General features: G+C 44.3%; 1 protein-coding gene across 1 annotated transcript in view; it reads left to right on the top strand.

Moving 5' to 3' along the window:
* ano1a (anoctamin 1, calcium activated chloride channel a) overlaps positions 1 to 20,955 on the top strand; it is a 79,198-nt gene extending 58,243 nt beyond the window's left edge. Inside the window, exons 15-25 of the mRNA XM_083662411.1 lie at positions 1,889 to 1,963; positions 3,666 to 3,867; positions 4,427 to 4,538; positions 5,184 to 5,241; positions 6,361 to 6,461; positions 7,725 to 7,867; positions 12,613 to 12,765; positions 14,167 to 14,219; positions 15,689 to 15,873; positions 16,184 to 16,289; positions 17,673 to 20,955. Coding sequence (XP_083518537.1) covers positions 1,889 to 1,963; positions 3,666 to 3,867; positions 4,427 to 4,538; positions 5,184 to 5,241; positions 6,361 to 6,461; positions 7,725 to 7,867; positions 12,613 to 12,765; positions 14,167 to 14,219; positions 15,689 to 15,873; positions 16,184 to 16,289; positions 17,673 to 17,909 — 1,425 coding nt within the window. The 3' untranslated portion in view covers positions 17,910 to 20,955. The remainder of the gene's footprint in view (positions 1 to 1,888; positions 1,964 to 3,665; positions 3,868 to 4,426; positions 4,539 to 5,183; positions 5,242 to 6,360; positions 6,462 to 7,724; positions 7,868 to 12,612; positions 12,766 to 14,166; positions 14,220 to 15,688; positions 15,874 to 16,183; positions 16,290 to 17,672) is intronic.
* The last annotated feature ends 1,274 nt before the right edge of the window (positions 20,956 to 22,229 follow it).

The raw sequence follows: 22,229 nt of genomic DNA, 5'->3' as shown, positions 1-22,229 counted from the left end.
GCTGCACTGTGGCTGCCCCACTGCTCCTAGTTCTAGGAAGGTTCCTAGTAGAGGATGGGTCAAATGCAGAGGATGAATTTCCCCATGGGGATAAATAAAGGATAACTTAACGTTACCCTCAGTTGCTAAATTACATTATTTTTAGCTATCAATTTGTAGTATTATTATTGTTATTATTATTATTATGAATGTTATTATTATTTTTAGATGACACACATTTCCATAGTCAATGGGTCGTGTTGTTCAGCCTCATAATGCGATTGGATAGTAGATGTGTTTATAGGCCCCTCAATCGCTTTATGAACGACACAACCTCCAGATCTTCTTGGGCTTTGCAGGGATTAACCCTGACGGGGATTTGATGGGTATTAAACACACAGTGTGTTGTTTGTTTCCTGGCATCAATATACACAACTCACCAATATGACTGGGCTCCAGTCCCAGGCTGCAACAAGACGGTCCCACCGGGGAGTGATGGGAGACAGCGACCTCCCCAATGAGTTTTCGGTGTTTTCGTTGCTATATCGAGATATTGAGCCTTGACTTTGATCCAGAATGCGAGCAGAGATATCACAGATATTTTTCAGCCCACTGTCATTTGTAAGGGACTCATGGTCGGCCTATTTCCTTCTGTAGGAAGCTTTTTTGTTTGTTTACTTTTTGCAGTCTCGTCCTCTACTGTCTCTGTTTATCGACCCTCCCTCTTCCAAAGATACACTTTTTACCTGTGTTTTTTCCTCAAGCTAACTACAGTAGCTGCAACACAGACGTTTGGTCAGCGGGTCAAGTTCAATGTATACCGCATAAATAGCCTATAATGTATTATGTTTATTTTTGTTTGTTTTTTGTTTTTTTTGCCGAATGATATGGCTAGCTTCATAGCAAATGCGTTGTGGCCTGGGGTTTGGAACCGCTGCTCTAAGCCATGTCAATGTCAATGTCATCTATCCAGTCCCGTAATTCTCCCACTCTCTTCCAGATATTCATATTATCACACACACATACATGCACACACACACACACACACACACACACACACACACGCACACACACACACACACACGCACGCACGCACACACACACACACACACACACACACACGCACACACATGATCAGCCTCTGCCTTTGAGCCAAGGTCATGTCTTGCTTTTCTGTGAATACACATAGGGTACGCGCACACACACGGACGCACGCACACACACACACACACACACAGAGACACACACACACACACACACACACACACACACACACACACACGCGCACACACACACAGAGACACACAGTCTTAGCTTGTTGACCCAGTTGTCAGTAGGCTTGAATGTAACATGACTGTCAGCTAGGGGGCAGAGTTAATTGTGCTGCTCTACTGGAGCCACCAACATGTGTGCGTGCGCGTGCGTGCGTGCAATGCATGCGTGTGTGTGTGTGTGTGTGTGTGTGTGTGTGTGTGCGCGTGTTTGTGCGTGCGTGCGTGCGTGTGTGTGTGTGCTTGCGTGCGTGCGTGCGTGCGTGTGTGTGCGTGCGTGCGTGTGTGTGTGTGTGTGTGTGTATGCGTGTGTGTGTGCGTGTGTGCGTGTGTGTGTGTGCGCGTGTGCGTGCTCATCTGTGTGCTTCAGGCATAAGGAGAGAGACATGGGGTTGTGACAGCATAAGCATAATACACATGCATGTACATATACATCAATTCAAACAGCTGGACACTAGGGATGTAACGATGACATTTTACAGTACGGTATCTACCAAAATATGGTCTGAGGTATTTCACTGTATTGATTTTTCCACAATCTTTTTAATTATATGTGTGTGTGTGCGTGTGTGTGTGTGTGTGTGTGTGTGTGTGTGTGTGTGTGCGTGTGTGTGTGTGTGTGTGTGTGTGTGTTTTAGGGTGAGAAGGTGAAGCTGACATGCACAGACAGACTGCCGGTCTACATGACGACTGTGGTTATGATGGGCTTCATGGTGAGTCTGCACAGCCTGAAGAATGACATGATGCCTTTATATTTCTGACGTTTGCCATAGTCTTCTCTCTCTTCTTCTCTCCTTTTAGATCAATGTGATGTTTGCCATAGTCTCCTCTCTCTTCTTCTCTCCTTTTAGATCAGTGTGACGTTTGCCATAGTCTCCTCTCTCTTCTTCTCTCCTTTTAGATCAGTGTGATGTTTGCCATAGTCTCCTCTCTCTTCTTCTCTGCTTTTAGATCAGTGTGACGTTTGCCATAGTCTTCTCTCTCTTCTTCTCTCCTTTTAGATCAGTGTGACGTTTGCCATAGTCTTCTCTCTCTTCTCTCCTTTTAGATAAATGTGACGTTTGCCATAGTCTTCTCTCTCTTCTTCTCTCCTTTTAGATCAGTGTGACGTTTGCCATAGTCTTCTCTCTCTTCTTCTCTCCTTTTAGATCAGTGTGACGTTTGCCATAGTCTCCTCTCTCTTCTTCTCTTCTTTTAGATAAATGTGACATTTGCCATAGTCTTCTCTCTCTTCTTCTCTCCTTTTAGATCAGTGTGACGTTTGCCATAGTCTCCTCTCTCTTCTTCTCTTCTTTTAGATAAATGTGACGTTTGCCATAGTCTTCTCTCTCTTCTTCTCTCCTTTTAGATCAGTGTGACGTTTGCCATAGTCTCCTCTCTCTTCTTCTCTCCTTTTAGATCAGTGTGACGTTTGCCATAGTCTCCTCTCTCTTCTTCTCTTCTTTTAGATCAGTGTGACGTTTGCCTTAGTCTCCTCTCTCTTCTTCTCTCTCTCCTTTTAGATCAGTGTGACTTTGCCATAGTCTTCTCTCTCTTCTTCTCTCTCTCCTTTTAGATCAGTGTGACGTTTGCCATAGTCTCCTCTCTCTCCTTTTAGATCAGTGTGACGTTTGCCTTAGTCTCCTCTCTCTTCTTCTCTCCTTTTAGATCAGTGTGACGTTTGCCATAGTCTCCTCTCTCTTCTTCTCTCTCTCCTTTTAGATCAGTGTGACGTTTGCCATAGTCTCCTCTCTCTTCTTCTCTCTCTCCTTTTAGATCAGTGTGACTTTGCCATAGTCTTCTCTCTCTTCTTCTCTCTCTCCTTTTAGATCAGTGTGACGTTTGCCATAGTCTCCTCTCTCTCCTTTTAGATCAGTGTGACGTTTGCCTTAGTCTCCTCTCTCTTCTTCTCTCCTTTTAGATCAGTGTGACGTTTGCCATAGTCTCCTCTCTCTTCTTCTCTCTCTCCTTTTAGATCAGTGTGACGTTTGCTATAGTCTCCTCTCTCTTCTTCTCTCTCTCCTTTTATATCAGTGTGACGTTTGCCATAGTCTGCTCTCTCTTCTCTCCTTTTAGATCAGTGTGACGTTTGCCATAGTCTTCTCTCTCTTCTTCTCTCCTTTTAGATCATTGTGACGTTTGCCTTAGTCTCCTCTCTCTCTTCTTCTCTCCTTTTAGATCAGTGTGACGTTTGCCTTAGTCTCCTCTCTCTTCTTCTCTTCTTTTAGATCAGTGTGACGTTTGCCATAGTCTCCTCTCTCTTCTTCTCTTCTTTTAGATCAGTGTGACGTTTGCCTTAGTCTCCTCTCTCTTCTTCTCTTCTTTTAGATCAGTGTAACGTTTGCCATAGTCTCCTCTCTCTTCTCCTCTCTCTCCTTTTAGATCAGTGTGACGTTTGCCTTAGTCTCCTCTCTCTTCTTCTCTCTCTTCTTTTAGATCAGTGTGACGTTTGCCATAGTCTTCGGGGTCATCCTGTACAGGATCAGCATTAAAGCAGCGCTACACATGAGCTCCTACCCAGCGGCGCGCTCCAACATCCGAGCCACCGTGAAGACCACGGCCGCCATCATCAACCTCATCGTCATCATTATCCTCGATGAGATCTATGCCGTCATTGCGCGCTGGCTCACCACACTGGGTAAGAAGGCACAGGTCACAGGGAGGGTTGACGACATAATATATATCTACATCTGACATACATATATCTCATCAAATGCTTTTTCCAACCGAAATGGCCAAATGAAATTCATGGATCTTTGTTTAAGCACGTTGAGACTGTTTGATAGTAAAGTAAAAAAGTATTGTAAATGTTTAATTATAATAAAAGTAATAACATACGGTCGTCTTGTACAATGTTGCATAATTACAATGCACCATTCTGGTTAATGAGTAAGTAATGCTCTTTTAGTTATTCATATTCTCACTTATCTAGCAAAATGCTAAGCAGTCTTTCATACATGTATTATTTATTTATGAAAATGTACATTGTAAATGACTGGAAATGCAGCAGAAATGCAGCAGCAGGGTTATAAACTAAAATATAATGAACTGAAGACCATCGGTTGGAGACTCAATTAAAATTCAGATGTATTATGCATGATTTTTTTTTAGAGTTATTATTATAACAGTTGCGTTTTATAATAGCCACATGTGTGGGAGGAAAATCCACATTTTTGTCTGAACTGGTCTTTTTGCAGAGGTTCCAAAGACAGACAAGAGTTTTGAAGAGCGCCTGATCTTCAAAACGTTCGTCTTGAAGTTTGTCAATGCCTTCACTCCCATCGTCTATCTGGCCTTTTTCAGGGGAAGGTAAAGCTCGCTCACTCACTCACTCACTGATTCACTCACTGATTCACTCACTGATTAACTCACTCACTCACTCACTCACTCACTCACTCACTGATTCATTCACTGATTCACTCACTCGCTCACTCACTCACTCACTCACTCACTCACTCACTGATTCACTCACTCACTCGCTCACTCACTCGCTCACTCACTCACTCACTGATTCACTCACTCACTCACTGATTCACTCGCTCACTCACTCACTGATTCACTCACGCACTCACTCACTCGCTCGCTCGCTCACTCACTCACTGATTCACTCACTCACTCACCCATTCATGGATTTCCATTGCCTTTTCCTTTAAAGAATCATTTGAAAGATTGTGTGTGTCATTAGTAACCTGTGTACTCGTTTGTGTTGTCTGCTTTCACCTGTTTTGTGTACTTGCATGATGAATCCATTATTAATAAACATATGTTAGCAAATTAGCATCATATCTGCCATTTATCCAAAGCATCTCACTGCACCATGAGTGCATGCATGCATAATAAGTAGTCAATATAAAGTAAATGATGGTAAAGTAAATATACTGAACATGATCACACAACACCTGTTCTACCCGTCTGATAGAATGAGGATATTTGATAGCTGTGTTTGCTCCACAGGCTTGTTGGGCGTCCAGGAAGCTATCTGTATGTAGTTGGATCGTACAGAATGGAGGAGGTAATTCAATGCACTCAAACTCAACATTGTACACATGATGAAGGTGACGATGTGCACTATGTGGTCCATACAGCTGTTCACTCTTCACACTGGTTAGAAGTCTGGACACTTTGAGCCGCTAAGAGCCTGCTTCTTTCTCTCTGTCTCTGTCTCTGACTTTTCACCCTCTACCGTCCTCCCTCAGTGTGTCCCTCTCTCTCCTCCCTCAGTGTGTCCCTCTCTCTCCTCCCTCAGTGTGTCCCTCTCTCTCCTCCCTCTCTGTGTCCCTCTCTCTCCTCCCTCAGTGTGTCCCTCTCTCTCCTCCCTCAGTGTGTCCCTCTCTCTCCTCCCTCACTGAGGCTCCCTCTCTGTGGCCCTCTCTCTCCTCCCTCAGTGTGTCCCTCTCTCTCCTCCCTCACTGAGGCTCCCTCTCTGTGTCCCTCTCTCTCCTCCCTCAGTGTGTCCCTCTCTCTCCTCCCTCAGTGTGTCCCTCTCTCTCCTCCCTCACTGAGGCTCCCTCTCTGTGTCCCTCTCTCTCCTCCCTCTCTGTGTCCCTCTCTCTCCTCCCTCAGTGTGTCCCTCTCTCTCCTCCCTCAGTGTGCCCCTCTCTCTCCTCCCTCAGTGTGTCCCTCTCTCTCCTCCCTCAGTGTGCCCCTCTCTCTCCTCCCTCAGTGTGCCCCTCTCTCTCCTCCCTCAGTGTGTCCCTCTCCTCCCTCAGTGTGTCCCTCTCTCTCCTCCCTCACTGTGTCCCTCTCTCTCCTCCCTCAGTGTGTCCCTCTCTCTCCTCCCTCACTGTGTCCCTCTCTCTCCTCCCTCACTGTGTCCCTCTCTCTCCTCCCTCAGTGTGTCCCTCTCTCTCCTCCCTCAGTGTGTCCCTCTCTCTCCTCCCTCAGTGTGTCCCTCTCTCTCCTCCCTCAGTGTGTCCCTCTCTCTCCTCCCTCAGTGTGTCCCTCTCTCTCCTCCCTCTCTCTCCTCCCTCAGTGTGTCCCTCTCTCTCCTCCCTCTCTCTCCTCCCTCAGTGTGTCCCTCTCTCTCCTCCCTCTCTCTCCTCCCTCACTGTGTCCCTCTCTCTCCTCCCTCAGTGTGTCCCTCTCTCTCCTCCCTGGCTGACGCTCCCTCACTGTGTCCCTCTCTCTCCAGTGTGCCCACGCTGGCTGCCTCATGGAGCTGTGCATCCAGCTGTGTATCACCATGCTGGGCAAGCAGCTGATCCAGAACAACCTGTTTGAGGTTGGCATACCGTAAGTGCAGAGATCATTCGGTGTAACATGCACTAACACATTCAGAGAACACATCAGCATCATGTAACGTTCACAAGCACAAGGCAAAATGCAAGTCGAATGGCAGTTGTTCACCATACATGGAGTCAACCAGCCAGCCAAGCAGTTATGTAACACCCACTCTGTCATACTTTCACCTGAATTGAATTGTTGGAATACTTGTCTGGTTCACAGACACGCCTTACCTGCGAACAAGGTTACACCATCCTGAACTCATACAGTGACTCATACTCAAACAATAAATAAATAAACAAATGAAATACTAAATCAGCATAATTCCACATTAAGATCTAAAGCCCCACACACACCAAGCCGACAGTCGGCCGTCGGCCATGTCTGGGCGTGTTCCGCATCGTTGGCTCTAGTCTGCTTCGACAGCGGCTTGTCAGCAGCTCTTGCGCTCACTGTGCCTGTCCAATAAAGCCTGAGATAATGGGTGGAAGTGGAAGTGCAGGAAAAAGCTACTTAGTTACAGTAACAATAGTAAATGTCATTGATTCCTGGGTGTGTGTTACAGTAACAATAGAGACACTGCATGAAATAGGCCACGCCCATCACGGGGGAAAGCGTGCCATTCACTCCCACACACCAGCGTCATTTTCCTTGAATTAAACATAGCTAAAAGCTGTTGTGTGGTGGGCTGCGCAGACAACAATGTAAAAAATCGCCGAATTAAAGTTTTTTTGTACTGCCGAGCAAAACAAGGAAGCCATTGAGAATTGGTGAGAAGAAAAATGTGGATCTACAGTAGCTGTCAAGGAAGTAAGTTGGAGTGTTCATCTTCCGTATATACGATCTTTTTGTGCAACACGCAACCATGCACGTGACATAGGAGAACGCCAGGATTGGGGGGGGGCATGTCTGGGAATGCCCACAAAATGTTAAACGGCTGCCTGGCGCGCGAGTGGGGTAAAACCACCAATATGTCTCATGGGCTGACTCACCAAAAGACGGCGCTGCGGCTCTAAACTACAGGTTTGGGGTTTCTAGAGCAGAACACAAGACGTCTGCTCAGATGTGCGTATACTGCGGTGGTTAAATCCCCGATCGTGTCTGCCTGGGCTGGGCTATCAGCTAAATTCTAACTTTGCTGAATGGATAGAACGGGGGAATTTACCCCACCCTGACCACGCCCCCAGCCAGGCTGAGCCAGCTAAACCAGCGTCTATGACGAGACGTGGCCTCAACCTATAGTAAATGTCGTTGATTTCTGGGTGTGTGCAGGAAGCTGAAGAAACTGCTCCGGAAGAGGAAGTCTGCGAAGGACTCGGAGCAGGAGGATGAGCTTAATAAGAGCATGCAGCGGCATGAGAAGGACCACTTCCTGGGTCCCTTCATCGGCCTCAGCCCAGAGTACATGGAGATGAGTGAGTCATATGCAAACACACACCAGCGCACGAGCTATATACACACACCAGCGCACGAGCGTATATACACACACCAGCGCACGAGCGTATATACACACACCACTCAGCGCACGAGCGTATATACACACACCACTCACCGCACGAGCGTATATACACACACCAGCGCACGAGCGTATATACACACACCACTCACCGCACGAGCGTATATACACACACCAGCACACGAGCGTATATACACACACCACTCAGCGCACGAGCGTATATACACACACCAGCACACGAGCGTATATACACACACCACTCAGCGCACGAGCGTATATACACACACCAGCACACGAGCGTATATACACACACCACTCAGCGCACGAGCGTATATACACACACCAGCACACGAGCGTATATACACACACCACTCAGCGCACGAGCGTATATACACACACCACTCAGCGCACGAGCGTATATACACACACCAGAAGCTCACTGTAAAGCTGTGTTCACACCGAGATATTTATTTTTCGCTCTGTCGCTCAAGTCAACCCTTTGGAATCGCTCTGTCGCTCTGTTTAAATCGCTCATCAACAGGCACGCGAAATGACGGACATGTGGGGGATATAACGTTACGCAATGTCATGCTGTTTGTCCACTACGAGCCACCGTCATTGTTTACAAGCTAAAGCCTATCAGCGTGCTCCTAATGCGAGCTCCATACCGGTAGTACAGACTTCACTTCATGTCAGCTGTCAGCCTGTCAATGCGGTTTGTTGCAACACAATAAACCAGCGGTTTGTTCCAAGCCAGAGTGATCCTTGACTCACTCTCACACGGCAGCCAATCAGCATTGAACAGCGAGCGACTGATGCCAGCGTATTTTCGCTCGAGTTGGAATATTTCATCTTGAGCGACGAGCGTATTTTCTCCCTATCGCTCTGTCTCTGCCGCTCGGACGCCCAGCGATTATTCTCCCAGGCGAATATACGCTCAATCGCTCGTTTGCATTGACTTTGTATGTAAACTCGACGCCAGCGACAAACTTTAATAGGTCGGTGTGAACGCACCTTAACGAGGCTGGATAGCAGACACCATGATCACATGTTTGGTAAAGTAAAGGTGCAGCGTTTCTAAAGGATGTAAGTGCCCGGGGGGCTAGGGGTCAGGGGTCAGACTGAGCCTAGGTACTGTATGTCTCAATTATTCATGTCTTGTCTGTATTGTGTCTTGATACAGTGAGTAATTGGCTTGATTGATTTTCTACACACTGTAATTGTGTGTGTGCGTGTGTGTGTGTGTGTGTGTGTGTGTGTGGGTGTGTGTGTGTGTGTGTGTGTGTGTGTGTGTGTGTGTGTGTGTGTGTGTGTGTGTGTGTCCGCGCGTGTGTAGAGAAGAGCGCCAATTACTCTTTCCCCACACTGGCAGATTGTGTGCAACGAGCAGATGGACTATTGAACCTAATGACAAAAAATCGACCGTAATGATCTCTTCTATACTTTCCAATAAACTAGGGCTATCGCTACATGGTAATTGCTACTGTAGCTGCACACAGCGCAAACCATTGAATTCAAAATTGCATTTATGAACGTATTCCACTGATAACTCTGTGTGTGTGTGTGTGTGTGTGTGTGTGTGTGTGTGTGTGTGTGTGTGTGTGTGTGTATGTGCGTGTGCGTGTGTGTGTGTGTGTGTGTGGTACTGTGCTTTATGAGTGGATTAAACTTATCTTAATGTGGCTGATCACAGCTCATTGTCTATGGTGTCTATGATCATAATTGCTCCACCAGGAGGCCAAATAACAATAACCGTTTGAACCAAACAGCCCACTAGAGGGAAAAGCTTTGTTTGTACTGTATTAACTGTAGGTATAATTATGCTGATGCAATAATGGCAAAAGCGATTATCAATCAATTTCTGCTTTTAAATGCATTATGGTCCGGTCTGTGCTACCGTCTTCCACGGTTGCTATTTGGAAAAGAGTATTGCAAAAAAATATTGATTGAACTGAAGTCGGTTAGAGTTCTTCTGTCAGTGGCATGCCAGTGTTTATACGGTAATAGACAGCCAAAGTGGAACGTCACTTCCTGCTTCAGCACTGTACCAGAGATTTTCATCCACCATTTATTTTCTCATAGACATTTCGTAAAATGCTTATAAGAAGAGTTTTACTTGTTCAAACCAAACGGTTCAGATATATGTGAAACAGGAGACACCTCATAACATTTCACTCCGACCAAAACATAAAAGAAATACGGGTTTAAAGAAAATATTTTTCGATGTTGTTGGTTTTTTTTTAGTTTTGGTCCGAGTGAAATGTTCTATGGTCTCTCCCAATTATAAATATAGCTGAACCGTTTGGTTTGACCAAGTAAAACTATCTTTATAAGCATTTTACGAAATGTCTGTGGGAAAATAAATTGCGGAAGAAAACCTCTGGTACAGTGCTGAAGCAGGAAGTAGGCGGTCACTTTGCCTCTCTATATCATCTGCACAGTATCCAAATGCTCAAGCAGCTTATTGTCATGTAGCCTCACTTTATGGACTAAAGCTGTATTTGCTCTTCCATCTGTCCACATCATAACCCCCCATACCACACCCCCACCCCCGAACCCAGCAAGACCAATCTGACACCAGTCAGTTAGGAGTGCTATATTACTGATAGGACCTGCAGAAACAACTGATGCATGAAGTCTATAATAAGGTTTACGAGAAACATGTAATGGCCTGAGATCAGTGTAGCGCTCCACTCTAGGGCTCGGAAGCTGTAAAAATGTTGCCTCTTTGTGAACTGGGTATGAGTCCAATCAACTTCTGTGTTATATGAATCAGTTGGTGACAGAGAGAGTAGAAAAATGATAAGCGCCACAGATTATTACTGTCACACAACCCAATGTCATTGTTTCTGCCTCCAGAGTAGCACTGCCTCCCAGAGATGTCTGTAGAACTGAGGGTGTGTGTCCATAGTGTTTTTTCTCTGGCAGGGCGCTGAGGTCCACTTCATCCAGCGCCTCGGACGCCTTTCTGAAAAGTTCAGAGATTGTCAAGCGCTTTTTTATTATGAACAATTGGGGAAAAAAAGACGCTAGCGCTCAGAAGAAAATGCTATATGGCCAGTCAGCCTAAAGCTTGTTTTATACTTGCTGTGCCACGAAGGGCGCGGGGGAGGAGCGAGGGGCGCGACCGTCAAATGACGTCAATGTGTTGGGCGCGACCCCCGTAGGCCGCCCACCGCGTACCTGAAGATTTTTCTCACAGCGCGACCTCCGCACGCACGGCTTCTCTCCAAACATGGCCGCTTTCGAGCCACTGAGCCCTGAACACTGAGCTGTGTTTTCACCACATTTCTTGACCCATGTGGTAGGCTAAACTTTAATTTGCAACTGTTCGTCTATAGTCATTTCACCAAGTACATGTGTTGCGTTGAGAGCATGGTTGAGAGAGATTAAAATCAGCACAGAGTAGGCTATCAGGGCTGAGAACTGAAGCGGCTATTCAGTAAAAACAAGTTTGGTGATTCATTCATGTGCTGATGTGCGGTCGTTTGAGTGTGAAAGAAAGCGCACTCAGTACTGCACATAATAGCGTTTCATTGCGACTTTTCACGCGCTGTTCTCACTATTATCATTGTACAATGTAACATGCTGATCACTTCTGCAGTATAAAAGCATCTGGCCCAGTGTGAGGTCCGCACGTGACTCGCGGAGCTCCACCTCGCATAGCCTTGCTCGAGTATAATGAGCCCTTCGAGCTCCAATCTGCAAGTGGAGCTGGTCCCATCCATCAGCTAATCCTCATGATTGCTGGAGAGGCTGCTTCAAGGGCTCTCGGCTTAACCACTGACAGGCAGCAGCCAGGGAGACACAAACAGCCTCCATCGTTTCATTTACACTATGTGCCAGCAGGAAGAGGATTAATGCACGAGATCAGGGTAGGAGGGTAGCATCTAAAGCCTGATGTCTGTAGTGTGGATATCTGGGCCCTATGATGATATGTCCTCCCAGCAAGGCAGACAAAGTGCTCACTTACTTTGTTGTGACTCCCTCTCAGGAGTGCTTATCTGTGTCTGGATATATACTGCTGTGAGGCTGCTGCTTTTTGGGTTTCTCACTGGTTTGACAGTTTTCTGTCAGAGCTGTTCTTTCAGAGTTGACGTGGGTGTAATAAAACACACAATGAAATAAATAAATGTATTTAATTATTTCATTGTGTTTTTATTTATTTCATTGCATGTTTTATTTATTTCATTGAGTTATTTATTTAGATCATTGTGGTGTTTATGATTTAATATTTGGGTGTGTCCCAGCTGAGATGACGTAGTCTTAACACTTTAACCGTCACCCGTTTTCACAGATATTCGTCCGATTTGAAATCGCTTTGGGCAGATATCCATCGTCTTTTTTTTTTTTTACATACAAATTTGGCTGTCCACACTCAATGTCCCACAGCTCAACTTCCACCGACAATTTGCCAATTTTTTTTGTGATCCATTTTTTTATTAAAAGTTTTAACATACAAGAAAAACAAGAACCACAAAACATCTACAACAACATACACAAATAAATTCATTCATAAATAAATGAATTTGGCATGAGATTCAACAGATTTGTGTGTTGTCTTTTAGCCACTCACATAAAGCCATTTCTAATGTTAATTTTTTAATCGTCCAGTGTATCCAGAATCAGTTCCCCATCTGGAGCAAAAGGCAATGTATGGATATGCTAGATGAACTGGTGCTTTGTCCTCTTGTCTGCCTCCAGTCATCCAGTTTGGGATGGTGACTCTGTTCGTGGCCTCTTTCCCTCTGGCTCCACTCTTTGCTCTGCTCAATAATATCATCGAGATCCGCCTGGACGCCAAGAAGTTTGTGATGGAGCTGCGCAGACCCATCGCCGTCCGAGCCAAAGACATCGGTATGTGTCCCCTACTTCAACTAGAGGAGACGACGAGTGTCACTGAAACCAGTGGTTCATCTCAACGTGGGGTCCGAGGACCACCAGGGGGTCCTTGAGGGGGTTTCCAGGGGGTCCCCAGCAATTTGATGAATTGTTCAACTCCAGCATAGTTTCCTTTATGAGAAGTTAGCCCAATTAGAGAATTTTGAATAATGGTTGTTTTGATCATAGTTTCACTGTTATCTCTCCACCTACAATACAGACATGACATTCTGGACAAAACCATGTCTGACAATAAATAATATTCTCAATTTTGGGTTTGATTTAAGTATGCAATAGCAGCAGATGAACTAAATACCAATATAAGGCTACTAGCTGGTTCAAAATGGACACACACAGACACACACACACACACACTTGCCAACATTAGGCTGTGAAAAAGAGGACACCTTTGAAAAGTTTTTTTCCCTCGCCAAAATGTAGGCTAAATTTGGAGTGTTATTTAGCTACCTTCCTGACAAGCTAGTATGATATGGTTGGTACAAATCCATTCCTTAAGTATTCTAGTTTCATATGATACCAGAAACTTCACTCTGGCTTTAAAACTGAGCCTGCTGCAGCCTCTGAAAGTAAAGGTTCAAAATTGTGATGTTTCCCAAATATCGCGATATTTCTGGAAATCGGCCCAATCCGGCAACTGCTCAGGGTTAATGTGTATGTAAAAACCGTTGTCTGTAAAAGAAAATAATAATAATAATAATTATCTGGCGGACCACCAGGCCGTTTGGGAACCAATGATGTAGAAGATGATTGTTCAACAAATATGTTATTAGTTGACTAGTCTGTGAAACCACTACTGTGTTCAGTGTTTTACATCAGCAACTCTGACAGAGTAGTTGTGACCGTCACCTAATGCGAGTGGTGTTGGCTACATTTGGTAGTATCATGTATAATATTTCAACAACAGGTGAAACAACATGCTATGGGATTAGATTACCACTTCTCCTGCCTTTGGTGTTTGTGCCACCTAGTGGTGGCACATCTTAAATTACCTCATATACCGTAAAGTATGTTAAAAGTCACACTGAAATAATAAAAATTTGAACTAATACCATGCTGCAAAAACCCCCCCCCCCCCCCCAATCAAAAATATTTTAATTGTATCTTTATATACAAATGTCATTACTTAACTTCCTGGAAAATGGGAAATATTTAGTTACCCAGGCTAATTCTTTAGTGGTGACTAAATTGGGTACCAGGAGACAAATAAAAATTTGAACCAATAAAACACCACAGACAATAATCCTGCTCCGCCTCTCTCTCCCTAACTGATATCCCATTGGTTGACACTTTCTGTTTCATTGCAACTTGAAGCTGTTGCTGTCTGTCATCCTAATGAGCGTTCTTGTCTTTCTGCAGGGATCTGGTACAACCTCCTGAGAGGCCTCAGTAAGGTAGCAGTCATCGTCAATGTGAGTCAGCTTGCCTTGATGCCATCGCTGCACTTTGAGAGCCTGCCAGGGCTCGTCTGAAAGAATTCGCTTTAACACATCGTTGAGAAATGACAGCTCAGACAAACAAAGGCTTTGTGGAGATGTTATCATTGGATAGCCCCAAACATCACCTGGGTGTCACAAGAGTTCCTAAGAGTTTCACTAGAGATATTCCAGAGGTTTCGTCACAGCCCAGCACGGCACAGCCCAGGATTTATCTGCAAGCCCCGATTTACGCAATGTCCCTTTAAATAACCAAGAATTCCAAGAACTAACTGTACAACGTCTGAGGAGCTCTTTCCTACAGTTGTGTTCCTTAATCCATGACTCAATTGACTCAATCCTCAGTCTCCTCACCGCTGTCTGGCCTACATGTCTCTTTCATCAGTGTCATGGCTTTAATAAGAGGCTAAACCGTGACCTCCAGACTGTTATTGATCAAGGCAAATAACCACCGATATAAAGATAAATCTGTTATACTGTATTAAAAAGAAAAAGCATCAATGTAGGTACTGTACGCAGGAAATGTACAGATTTACTGGTCTGTTGGAAAATGTATACATTTCCCGGAAAGTCTCTACATTTGCTGTTTTTCTACATTTATGCATTATTCCCCCTTAGAAGACCATATGCTCATAACTGACTTCAGTCTGATAATACGACCATGGAGACTATATGAATTTAAGTCATGAAGATGTACATTCGCTTAAACGGCAAGCAGAAATGGTAGGTAAAGTGAGTTTGGGAGGTCTTACTCTGCACTACAACTTTGGTAAAAACCAGTTTTACCTGGTCAGTCACTCTCACCGAAAGACTAGATCAGGGGTCGGCAACCTTTTTGGTATGAGGTGCCGTTTTCAATTTTGCTTGTCAATCAGTGTGACACACCAAGATTAATGACACATCAACATTTAACGTTATGCCTTCCAAAATCAGAGATTGAAATGAAAGCACTATACAAGATACACAGCACTTTTGGACAAATAAAATTTAATTGAAATTGAATTGAATTGATACACAGCACAGACCTTCTCTGTCTTCTGCGCTGGCATTTTTCATCTGCTTTCTGCTGCCCAGAGCCACGTATTTAGGATATTTACGGTAGTGACCCACTCTCTGCCTCTGATTGGTTACCTTCCATGGCAGCAGCAGAGCAATCTAGTAAGAGAGTGGTGTCTCTTAGATTGCTCTGCTGCTGCCATGGAAGGCAGAGAGTGGGTCACTACCGTAAATATCCTAAATAACATGCCGCACAATTGCAAATGGCTGTGAAGTAGGTAATTTGACAGGGCACTTCACACATTTCTACAAAAAAATCTCAATTGCGCACTTATTGCTACTGTGCCACGCCAGTGGTTAACCCTTTGCGTGCCAGAGGTGGTTGCTGACCCCATGGACTAGATGATAATTATGCTATCCACTCAGTTAAGATTTTTGCTCCCTCCCAGGCCTTCGTCATCTCCTTCACCTCTGACTTCATCCCGCGGCTGGTCTACCAGTACATGTACAGCCCTGACGGCTCCATGCACGGCTTCGTCAATCACACCCTGTCTTACTTCAATGTCCACGACTTCGAGGCAGACAAAGGGCCCCTCCAGCCGATGCACCTGGGCTACAGCGTGGAAATGTGCAGGTACGGTTTCAGTCTCCTGCTGGTTGCCGTGTATGAAGACGGGGCTTCAACTGATCTTGGGTGTTGAAGTCCAATACCAATATTTTTCGACTGAAGCTGCCAATAGCCAATATTTTAGATCAATATTTACCATTTTAAATTAGATCCTTTTCATTTAAAATACAGTACATGTAGTATAGACGGTGTTTCCCCCCAAAATGTTATTGTCCATTTGTCAGGATGGATCAATTATGAAGCTCCAAATGAAATACAGTTGAATGCATTATCAAATCAATTGACTTGTCCTCTTTTTCTCTGTGCCTCTCTCCAGATATAAAGACTACAGAGAACCTCCCTCGTCCAACACACCATATGAACTCTCCAAGGAGTTCTGGGCCATTCTGGCAGCACGCCTCGCCTTCGTTATTGTCTTTCAGGTTCGAGACAAGTTCAACACACACATTAATATGCACACATATTAATTATATAACATATATCTTCCACAGGGCATGTTCCACAGTGTTTGACATGTATATTTGATCTGTGTGTTGGCATTGGGCAAAAGCAGTTTTGTGCGGCATCCTCGAGAAAACCAACATGCAATCGAGTCATTCATATTTGATCGATTTATGGCTTGAAAGATTTAGATAGGAGTTGATTTCCTGAGGCTGAAGGCACCATGTGCTGAGGGAATCTCTGATAGAGCCTGCGGAAGCAAGAGAACATCGCCTCAGGGTTCCTGCTTCTCCTCCAGGAATATTTGGCATATCCGTCCTGATATGAGCCGATTGCTATGCACCTTGTATCTGCACCTCTGAATCCAGGGTTTGAAGATGGGTATCCCAGGAGATTGTAGAAGAACAGAGGTGGTGCTCTTTTAGAAGTACTGTAGGAACAGAAGCAGTGCTCTTTTGAAAATGTCCTTCGTTCTGGACTCAACACTGCGTAAAGCAGATGAAAGCAAGTACTGAATTGTTCATCAAATGGACAATCCATGTGGGGCCCCGCTGGATCAGCTGGTAGAGCCCGTACTGTACCACAAAGGCTCAGCCCGGGTTAGAATCTGACCTGTGGCCCTTTGCCCCATGTCCTGCCCTCTCTCTCTCCTTACATATCCTGGCTACCTACTTTCCTGTCCGATAGAGAGGGAAGAGAGAGAGAGAGAGCGAGTGTGTGTGTGTGTGTGTGTGTGTATATATATATATAATATATACAGTATATATCTTTAAAAAAGGACAATCCATTTGTATATGTGCCAATATGTAGTGTGTGATATATGCTGTCATTCAAGTCTGCGATTGCTCTTTACAGACTGTATCAGTCGACAGAATTGACAATACTACTTCTGACTTGAATAAGCCTCATTTTGATTGGTCCCATTCACTGAAATGAAACTGCCCCATACAGTAAGTTCAATAGCGCTGCTCAGGCTCCATTGGACTCTGGTGTCTGTGGTTGTTGGGATAGTTACTGTATTTCCTGTGGTTCTCTGGCTCCACCTATTTAGGTTTATCTCAACAACTGTGATTATTTCTATACATTTCCTCTAAAGCCCATGGCACACCATTCAAACAGGCATGGCATGGCACACCAGTCAAAGGATAATGTTTGATTGGTGTGCCATGGACTAAAAACACACAGACAAACAAGAATTGAACAGGTGGAACCTGACCAAACATCTCCAAACATCTCCAAACAAGGACAGACAGTCATCGTGGCACACCAAACAAACAGCTGTGTAGACTGTTTGATCGGTGTGCCATGGGCTCAAGAAATGTTTGTGTAACTTCAACTCCGACACCGTGTGTCCCCCCGTGCAGAACGTGGTGATGCTGATGAGCGACTTTGTGGACTGGCTGATCCCAGACATCCCCAAGGACATCAGCCTGCAGATCCACAAGGAGAAGATCCTCATGGTGGAGCTGTTCATGAAGGAGGAGCAGGGCAAGAGGCACACGGCACGGGACAACCACACCTCCTCCTCCCCGTCAGCCAATCACAGCCCCCAGCAGCCCCGCTCGCGCCCCACCTCTCACTTCAACGCCGCCAACTGCTAACTCGGAAAAAAAACAACCGCCGGCGACAACTAGCCGTAAAACACGGCTAACAACACTTTATCGCACACAGCTGGATACTATAGCAACTGACCGTTCACCATCATCGCCACAAAGCTTCTGCTGCATTCACGTCGTATGGGAATCATCAACGGAGTGACCTGATGGTGTTCACATGTTGGAACTCCTTCACGTGATACGTTTGAGCCCACGCAAACCAAACATTCCAATGTCGGCTACAAAGCAGAGTAGTTGTGTCCTGCCATAGCATTTTAAGATCTGTGATCACAAAATGACACGATCAAAACTGTCCATTTTGTTGATTTCATTTGAAGTGAATCTTGTCATTCCCTGCATGTGACGCCGGAGAGCGGATGTGAACTCTTTGTGTGTATGAAAGCTACACTGTCATGTGAACAGCATTCTCAATGAGCAAGCTTACAGTACATCTCCCATCTTTCCCATGGGACTTGAATGCAGCATTTGTATGGAAGACCCTCCGTCCACATGGTGCTGCTGAGCAGAACTTCCTCTCTGTGAGATATATTCAAGGTGTTTCCCTCTATCAGCAGAAAGTCACATCGAATGGGCGTCTCTTCTTCTCTTTTTTTTGTAATGTAGGATGCTGACACTTCATCTAATGTGCATTCAATTACCGCAAAATGAGTACAATTTTTCACAAGCCGAGGCGAGCAATTACATGCTGCTTGCAGGCAATTTATCATCCCTATCTATCCATTGATCCCGCCCCCCCGCCTCCCCCCTCCCACACACACACACACACACACACACACACACACACACACACACATATCTCCACATACACACACACACACACACACACACATCTCCACATACACACACACATATCCCCACACACACACAGCAACTCACCTTTTCAGCTCACCTCTCTCCTGATATATTTAAAGCTCAGATAGGCATTTTTTTTATTTTTTGCACAATTAAATACAATGCAGGAATTTATGTATACTTTTTAGAATATGCAATATTGACAAGCTAAAATAAGCTTTTTTCCTTTTTCTTTTATAAACATTTGCCTTCATTGTTTGGACAGTTGGCAAAGGCTTTGAAAGAGCTTTTTTTTAATCTGTCTGTGTCAAGCAACCTGTTCTCTTGTTCTGTTTCTTGTCCAGGCTTCACGTCACTCAGAGGCGTTTGTATGAATGCAAAGGCTAACAGGCAATGTACACCTAGATGCGTTACGGCTGCGTTGCGGATCCGGCCAAAACTGCCAGATCGACTCTCGCCCATGTTAATTGATGGGCGATACATGCGGTACCGAAAAATGACGCACCCGTTCTATTTTGATCGGATCCCGTCTGACAGATGACATGAGTGTGTGGGCCTGTTCGCAGCCGTGCCGCATCTGTTCTGGAGGCGGTGTACATTAGCCTTAACAGTGCTCTCTGCCACTGCCAGTTGGTTTTGGAAGCAAAAGTCACATTATTACTCATTCCAACAAACTGGAATTCGTAAAGCTGCACTAGGCAAGCTTTATTATGGAAAACGAGATGTGTTTTATCAGTCTAAAAACCCCCTAACCAGAGACACTGGACATATTTGCCTGTGTGGAGTTTACTGACGTCACCTTAAAGGATTTCTCTGAAATGAAGGTAACATTTTTCAGTGACCCGGTCAGTCACTGCCATTTGGAACTGCCAGCGTGCGAAGTTGCCTAGTTAAAGGTTCCAGGAGATGGGAAGTAGATGGGCATTCAGTCCGCTTATAAAAAGCACACAAAACCACACACACCTTTGCTTTTTATTATTATTATTTTATTTTATTATTTTATTTTTATTTTTTGTGTGAGGGAAGGGTTTGGATGAGCATGCATGAATGCTCTAGCCTGGTAAACACATCATGATCACGTGACCCCACATCCTGATCATGTGACCCCACATTCTGTTCTGTCCACTCTGGAGAGTTTCCTAGTTGGAATTCCAATTTAAAGGGCTGTTCCGCTGCATTTTTGCAAAAGTTGGCGACAACACGGTGACTGATCACAAGCCCACTTCTCTAACCTTTAGGCCCTAGTATTTCCAGTTGTCATACAAAATGTGACAGAATATCAGTGGAACCCAAAGGCAACACTTTATCAATATTTTTACTAACCTGCCTTATTAACTTTATAAAACCTATGACGTGGTTCTAAAGCTGCAGTTATTTGAATATTCAAGCACAAAGACTGGATAATATTTCATGATTATATTTCTTACTGCAAAAAGCATATAATGTGGAGGTGACTGGATATCATTTAGAAACCCTAATTGTAGATGTCATCAAAATGTACAGTCTTACATTCAGTGAATGCCTCTAGTATAGTTATGAATGTAATAGATCCTAGCCCCTATTGACTGAGTTGTAAATACAGAATGACCCCCAAGTCACGGCCCTGAGCCTATTAGAATGTATTATTATTATTACATTTTTAGATTATCAATCATATACATGACCATGAAATCCATCAGCTGAAGTGAAGTATGGAGTTATGAGGTTTTCACACTACAATAGTGATTATGCTATATCTTACTGTCTTAATTGTATTCTTCTTATGTAATGTACTGGAAAAGCACCTGCAATATGGACCTGTTTCATTGTGTCTTGGAGGGAAGCCTGCGGAAAAGAGCCTACATGTTACTGCCTACCAAGACGTTTTGTCATCTGGAGTAAGATATGACAAAAGATTTGACTTTTTACAGGGACATGATTTGCTCTGATCTTTAGAGCAAAAAGAAACTGCACATTTTATTTAGCGAGCTGTGGAGATTTTTTTTTACCAACTCTTTTAGCCTACTGTTGATACTGTACATGTATGTAGGATTCATGTTGATATTCTGTGATCGATCATGTGCCACAAGGTGACAGAGCCTGTTTTAACTAGGATATTTCCTCATGAGCTCTTTGATAACCTGATGTCAGCATATGAAGCCAATCCCTTGATGTCCCTTATGAGATATTGTTCTCTGTCCATCTCTTGCCATAGACTATTGTAATTACAGTTACAATAAAATACTCTAAGTTGTGACTTGTCTGTGAGCTGTCAAAACACATTTGTCTCAGTACATGCATAATAAGAGATATAACATTTTAGTATTAGTATTTTTGCTTGAAATCGTAATGTAAGTAACAAAAGAAAATGTAAATAAACTATAAAATACCTATTTACAAAGACGTTTAGCCTAATTAAAATAACAGTCTCACTGCTTGACAATAAGGAATGGCATAATGGAAAGACAGATATAATCTCATAATAATACAATACAAGTTGAATTAGTGCAACAAATGCTTGCCCTGCACAAATCCAAGCTTGAGTGTTGCTTGAGACAGATAACTCAGCAGACACACCTTCCTAATGAATGGAGAGAATATCACACCAAACTTCATTCAAAAATATGTTAATTGAATGTTGCTCATGTGCAAGGGTAGCCTATCCTACATATCCCATGAAGTAGGCTAAGACTAAAGAACATCTCTGAATAATTATGAGCCATTCTTCGATTTGTCTCTGTATAATCTATCAAGCAACATATGGTCTCAATAATGTCAACTTTTATTATTTTGTTCAGAGACCTTCAGACCATTGACTGTATGGTTCAAACAGTTCAAACCCGAGAACGCAGCCGCTACTGCCCTCCAGCGCTGTATTTTGGTATGAAAAACCCCCGGAACCGCAGCAGTTAACTAGTATGTATGAGTTGTGTCAAACGTAATAATGAGTATACCCTGTACCCCCCTTTACCTCACTAAAAGTAGTAAAACTCAGAACGTCTTGGACTGTTTCATTCACTGACACACACACGTCGCTTACACTGGTATTGTCGAATACTGTCATCTGTTCATACCGTTCATACCATAGACATATATACCATGGTTCATACAGCATGTTTGGGTGATGTTCTGGAGTCGGCCGCTAGGCGGCGCTGCGGAGATAGCAGGTGAGTGGTGTTGTGAGGAGAGAAGAAGAAGGATGAGAGAACGAGGTGGTGGTGAAAAAGAGAGCCGCAACCGCAGGGCTGAGCAGCTGTACCCCTAATTACTAATTACCTCACTAAAAGTTATTATTATGGGTATAACCCAGAACGTCTTGGACTGTTTCATTTACTGACACACACACGCACGCACGCACGCACGCGCACGCACACACACACACACACACACACACACACACACACACACACACACACACACACACACACACACACACACACACACACACACACACACACACACACACACACACACACACACACACACACACACACACACACACACACACACACACACACACACACAGTGAAACAG

Source organism: Poromitra crassiceps (genome assembly GCF_964638095.1).
Source record: "Poromitra crassiceps genome assembly, chromosome: 28".
NCBI classification, from domain to species: Eukaryota; Metazoa; Chordata; class Actinopteri; order Beryciformes; family Melamphaidae; genus Poromitra; species Poromitra crassiceps.
The sequence above is the reverse complement of the archived record's forward strand: the minus strand, read 5'-3'. Positions and strand labels throughout refer to the sequence as shown.